The sequence below is a fragment of the Phyllostomus hastatus genome, unplaced genomic scaffold (assembly GCF_019186645.2).
Source record: "Phyllostomus hastatus isolate PE091 unplaced genomic scaffold, TTU_PhHast_1.1 phas_contig_16, whole genome shotgun sequence".
In the NCBI taxonomy this organism is placed as follows: domain Eukaryota; kingdom Metazoa; phylum Chordata; class Mammalia; order Chiroptera; family Phyllostomidae; genus Phyllostomus; species Phyllostomus hastatus.
Genome location: NW_025333643.1, coordinates 22,757,987 through 22,763,986, shown reverse-complemented (window position 1 = coordinate 22,763,986; position 6,000 = coordinate 22,757,987). Strand labels below are relative to the sequence as shown.

At 47.7% G+C, this 6,000-nt stretch overlaps 1 protein-coding gene across 20 annotated transcripts in view; it reads left to right on the top strand.

Annotated features, from left to right (window-relative positions):
• Nucleotides 1-586: 586 nt before the first annotated feature.
• MAGI1 (membrane associated guanylate kinase, WW and PDZ domain containing 1) overlaps nt 587-6,000 on the top strand; it is a 607,797-nt gene continuing 602,383 nt past the window's right edge. For 7 of the 20 annotated variants that reach the window (XM_045832041.1, XM_045832040.1, XM_045832039.1 and 4 more), the window contains exon 1: nt 598-1,514. In XM_045832041.1, the coding sequence (XP_045687997.1) occupies nt 1,202-1,514 (313 nt within the window). In that variant the 5' untranslated portion in view covers nt 598-1,201. Of the gene's footprint in view, nt 1,515-6,000 lie in introns of all 20 variants that reach the window. The other 13 variants (XM_045832035.1, XM_045832033.1, XM_045832031.1 and 10 more) reach the window with 5 other exon arrangements.

The window sequence follows — 6,000 nt, the reverse complement described above, 5'->3', positions numbered from 1 at the left end:
ATTGTGCGACGCGGTTCCAGAGGACCCCCGCAACCCCCACTTCCTCTAGCCGTAGACACGGGCAAGACCCAATTCCAGGACCCGAACCCTCCTGCGCTGCATCGGCACGAGCACACGCAGGCCTCCAAGTAGGGCACAGGGGTATTGGAGGGAAATGTGGCGGGGGCGTGGGGTGCGTGTGGGGGCGGGGCGGCGGACAAGCAGGGCCAGCCTACAGGCCGAAGGCGATTAGGAGGCTTAGCCGGGGACAGTGAGTGAGTGTGAGGGTAAGGTGTAAACCTCCCCCAACCCCCACCTGTTTGAAATGGTTTTAAAATGCCAAAGCCAGATTAACCTGTTTCAAAAGTTGCAAATAGCTGGAGTAAAACACGTGCTCGTCTTCCTAGCTCCAGAGGGACTTGCTGCGTCCAGGGCACTGAAAGAAAGGGAGGAATAAGCGGGGTGTGAGAGAGAAGGTAACTAGCCTTCCTCTGGAGGGTCGGTTTTAGGACCCAAAGGGAAGCACATTGGAATCTAGCTCTTTGGGAAGAAGGGGTGGGGCGGGCGGGCTGGCCGGCAGGCAGTCGCGGGGCGCATGCGCGCGCGTCTCCTGTGGCCGGCCGCTGCGCTCAGCGGCGCGGAATAGAATGAATTGTAACAAAACAAGCCCAGCCTTTGTATCTGCTTAAAGGGGCCGCAGGCACTTCCCTCCTGTCCCCCACCCCCACCCCCACTCTGCAACAGCGTCTCCAGGGCTCCCAGCAACTGGCTGGAAGGGCTTCCCTCACCCTCGGGAACAGCTTGCCAGCGAGGACAGGAGAGCCAGGCTGGAGGTAAAGAGGAGCCTTTGCATTTTTAAGAGGCAAGAAAGAAAAGAAGGAAGGAAAAAAATATAACACAAGCGGCGCAGAGTGGACTCTGGTCCCGAGGAGCACGATCCGGCGCCAGAACGTGGACCGAGAAGCACCGGAATGCAAACAAAGCTCGCGGGCGCCGGTGCAGGGCTCGCGAGGAAGCCCAGAAAGTTTGTTTTATGATGGCTTGAGTGCGCGAGCGTGTGCAGGGGAGAAAGGCTGCCAAGTTTCTCTCTCTCTTTGCGTTATTTGGAGGAAGATGTCTCTCCCATGAACCAGCGGGGGTTTGGGGGCTGCGCTGTTGGGGGACACCTGTCTCTCATTTTATTATTATTTTTTTTGGGGGGGGAGGAGGGATATAACTCGTCATGTCGAAAGTGATCCAGAAGAAGAACCACTGGACTAGTAAGGTTCACGAATGCACCGTGAAGCTGGGACCTCAGGGCGAGCTGGGGGTAACGGTGTTGGGGGGCGCGGAGAATGGGGAGTTTCTGTATGTTGGAGCGGTAGCAGCGGCCGAGGCGGCAGGGCTTCCAGGCAGCGGCGAGGGCCCCCGGCTGGGCGAGGGGGAGCTGATTCTGGAAGTGCAGGGGATCCGGGTCTCCGGCTTGCCCCGCTATGACGTGCTGGGAGTCATCGACAGCTGCAAGGAGTCCGTCACCTTCAAAGCCGTCAGACAAGGTAAGACGGGACGCACCTCAGGTTTGCTTCCAGAAAAGGGGAGCGGCCTGCAGAGTATCTCCCTCCTCCCAACCCCCATTTCGATTTCCCTCTTCGCTCCTCCGAGCGCAGCTTAGGGGGGAAATTGAGGCTGCGCACCCGATGGTAGGTTAAATACACAAAGTTGTGGAGAGGTTGCTGGTAGTTTGCCCACCTGTGTTGGGAAGAAAAGGTTGGATTTGTGCTGGGGAGCGGGGGCACTTTTCCTCGGCCGTTTTGCCAACCTGTTATCTCAGCCACCAAGTGTAGCGCAGCTACGCCTGCGCCTGGAGGAGAGTTGGGGAACTGAGGCTGGGGCAGAGTGGAGGCTCTCCTGGCTCCTTTGCGGGGGGAGCGCTGCAGCAGGCGCAGTGCTGCGTTCTTTTGCCAATTGTCTGTGTCCATACCTAGAGAATGGGTATGCACGAGGAGAGGATCTATGATTGTTGTACCTCCTCCATTAGAAAATCGTTTTTACCCTGCAACCCTCCAGGTGGGTCGGGGTACCGGATGTTCCTGAGCCAGCCTCCTGAAGATACTGCACTCACCCCACAGCTGGATGACGCATGTGTCTCCTCGGTGCAGTTCAGCACCAAGGCGCGGGGGGGGGGGGGCAGGGGGGCGGTGGACTGGGGGAGGGAGAGGAGGGGTATTTCTTACTTAGCTCGAACCAAGCCCCAGTCGATGCTACCACTACTATAGGCACCAAGCACCGTCGTCACCATCAATGATGGTGATAAGGGTAATCACTATTTTATTGTTAACTTACTGCATACTAGACTGTAAAAGTCGTTTCTTGCATTATCTTGTTCTGAGTCACAAGAATCCTGAGGGCGAGTTGTTCTTATAAATCCCATATTCCAGATAAAGAAACTGGGACTGACAGTGGTTAGGTTACTTGTCTAACATCACACAGACACCGAAATGAGGGTTTGAGCCCTGCTGCATAGCCTTAAGCACTGAGGAGGAAAAGGTGGGGAGCTGACCTTTGGGGAGGGGAGGGGGTGACTTGTGAGGAGGGAGTGGAAGCAAATTCCTCTCAAGTGTGTAGTGGAGTGATTGCCTCTTTGATGGCTGAGGGTCATGGGGAGTCCTTTACATCTCAGTTGGTGCAGGCAGGGGGTTGACCCTGTATCAGCAGTAAAGGCCTGCCTGGTACTATCCAGTGCCATGACGCAGTTCCTCTCCTTAAAAGCTCTGGCGGAGGTGACAGAATGTGGTGAAAAGTTCCCATGTGTGCCTGGTCTGCAGGGGCAACAGCAGCTGGAGGAACATGTCTAAGGGAAAAAGGGCTGGCTGGTCCTGCCTTGGAAACTGGCCTGTTGCAGGTGACAGAGGAGACCAGGTGGAGTAGACCTGGCTTTTTAGCTTTGGGAGCTGAGGGGCTGACACTTAGCTACGGAAAGCTCCTTCCATTTATGTCCTCAGTTTCCACTTGGACACCTCCTTTAAGAAGGAGCCCTAGAGCAGCCAGCTGGGGTGAACAAATCCTTCTTTCTCTGGGGTCCCATAAATGTGTATCTTGTAGTTTTTCTTTATTCTAAACGGTGAGTTAGATCTCCTCTTGCCTCAGTTGCATACAAGGTAGTAAGTTCACCAAAGGAAAGAGTGCTTCATTCATTGGTTATCTCCCCAGACTTTGCTTAAGGGCCAGTCCCTTGCCTCACTAGAGATTGTGTCCTCATAGCCAGCTGTAAACTGGCTTTCTTGAGGTTGTTTCATAAACTAATAAGTGGAAAGTATGCAGAACAGTGCCTGGCACGTAGTAAGTGCTCAATAAAAATTAGCTGTTATTGTTATATTTAAATTGAATTTGAGCAGTTATTTATTTCTAAGCCTAGCTTTCAGTGTTAGAAACCTGGCTTATGAGTTTCTTGTTGGAACTTTAGAGGAAATACTTTGTAAAATCATTTGATGAGAGCAGCTATAGGTCTCAGTTCAGAGCCATTTCTGGAGAAAGGGCTGGAGGAAAGACAGCCAGGGGTACCATCTAGTGGGGGACTCCATGTGTCCATTGGGTTTTGTGTGGGAGCTGGTGTTCCACATCAAGATGCTACATGTGCTGAGCCTCTTCCACCAGTTATCAAAGATCTCAGAGGCATTGTCCCAGGGCTGCCTTGTCAATGAACTTAGGAAGCGTTGGTCAGATAATCAAGTGCTTTTGGAGTCAGACATCTCTGGGCCAGAAGGAAATGGTAGTGTCTCCAAGTGTTATGTTATTTCCCTTCCTCAGAACCTTTGTGCTGCACAGGAGTGTTCACATCAGGTGTGTGTGTGTAAATCAACTTGACCTGTTTGTAGTGGGATAGAATAAAGATGTGGATGGAGACACTCCAACGGCCTGGAATCCACTACAAAATGAAAGCTACTATTTCACATGATAATTACATGGACATAGTTAGCTCTTTAACATTTTCATTACAGAAACATGGCACTAGAAAGCATTTCACTGGTCTTCTGTTCCCTCTTTTACATTGACAATATAATTTAAATTATGACAGCATTGCTCTTACTGTGTCATTACTGTGTTTTAATCATGTTAGATAGACTCTTACTTGGTACATAGTAAAAGAAAATGTTACTTTGGTGTTGTCTGCCTCCTGAGCTAGCTACTCCCAGGGACATGGGTCACTGTGGGTGCTATCTGTATTGAAATGTCATGGTCTTCTTCTGGGAGAAAATTCTGCTGTTTCTGTGTAATGACAGGCCTCTGGAATGATGCACACACCAAAATAATCTATAGGAAATGGTATTACATGAAGCACGATTGGATTGTGAAGGAGTCAAGCTAAATGGATCCACCAGGTTGGAGTTGATTCATTTTAAAGGGAGAAGATAGGCTTTTGTCACAAAGTACCTACAACAATTTATATATATGTGTGTGTGTATATATGCTATATAAATGTTATTTTACATATAATAAAGCATATATGCATACTTTATATATTTACTTATGGTAAATGCACAATCTTAAGTATATGATTTGCTGAATTTTGCCCATTTATATGCTCATGTTACACTCACCCAGGTTAGGATATAGAACCCCAGAAATTTCCCTCATGTTCTTCTCCAGTCAGTTCCCCCCACGTCCTCGAGAGGAAAAGGCTGTTTGATTTCTTCCACCATCAGTTACTTGTTTTTGATATTATTTTTTATTTTTTTAAGTTGAAGTTATTGGGGGTGGCCTTTGTTAATAAAATTGTATAGGTTTTGGCCCTGGCTGGTGTGGCTCAGCAGATCGAGAGCCAGCCTGTGAACAGAAGGGTCGCTGGTTGGATTCCTGGTCCGAGCACATGCCTTGGTTGTGGGCCAGGTCCCCAGTTAGGGGCCTGTGAAAGGCAACATCACATCAATGTTTCTGTCCCTCTCTTCCGTTCTCTCTAAAAGTAAATAAAAATTTTAAAAAAATTATATAGGTTTCAGAGAAACAATTCTATAATACATCATCTGTATATTGTATTGTGTGTCCACCACTCCAAGTCACATTTCCTTCCATCAACATATTTTCCCCACTTATGAATTACTTTCATTCATTATTGAAAGTCATGCAAATGAAATAATGTAGTGTGCATGTACTCTTTGTGTCTGGCTTTTTTCACTCAGCAAAATATTTTTGGAGATTTCATATGGTTGTGTGCATCATTGTTCTTTTTTATTATCAAGTAGTATTCCCTTATATATGCATACCAATTTGTATATGTATATATATATATTTTACAGACTTTATTTATTTATTGAGTGTGGGACAGAAACATTGATGTATGAAAGAAATATTGATCTGTTGCTCCTCACACTCATAACCAAGGTCCCAGCCCACAACCCAGGCATATGCTCTGACCCAGAGTCTAACTGGGGACTTTTCAGTTTGTGGGACGATGCCCAACCCACTGAACCATACCAGTCAGGGTGTGTGTGTGTGTGTGTGTGTTTAAAGATTTTTATTTATTTATTATTTAGAGAGAGAGGAAGAGAAACATTGATATGTAAAGGAAACATGGATTGGTTTTCTCTGTCAGGTCACATGGCCTGCAACCCAAGCATGTGCTCTGACCAATGACTTTCTGCTTTGCGGGATGGCACCCAACGCACTGAGCCATACCAGTCAGGGCAGTTTGTTTATGTTTTTGCTCATCAATGGACATTTGGACCGTTTATCATACTTTGGCTGTTGAATAATAGCTAGATGAATAAAGCTGCTATAAATGTTCCGTTTGCTCCACATCTTTGCTAATCTTTGATCTTGTCTGATTTTTTTTGAATTTTAGCCATTCTAATGTATGTGGAAAAAGAAAAAAAACTAAGGAAACTTTGGTATAGGATGTAGCTAGTTTTTACTAAGCACTTGCTTTAGAATGTGCCAGGTCCTTGGCTAAACTAATGCTGGAGGGGTATTTGGTTCTTTTTTCCTCATAACTTAGATGTTGCAAACTAAGGTCCAGAGAGTTTGGGTGGCTTTTTCATGGGTCAT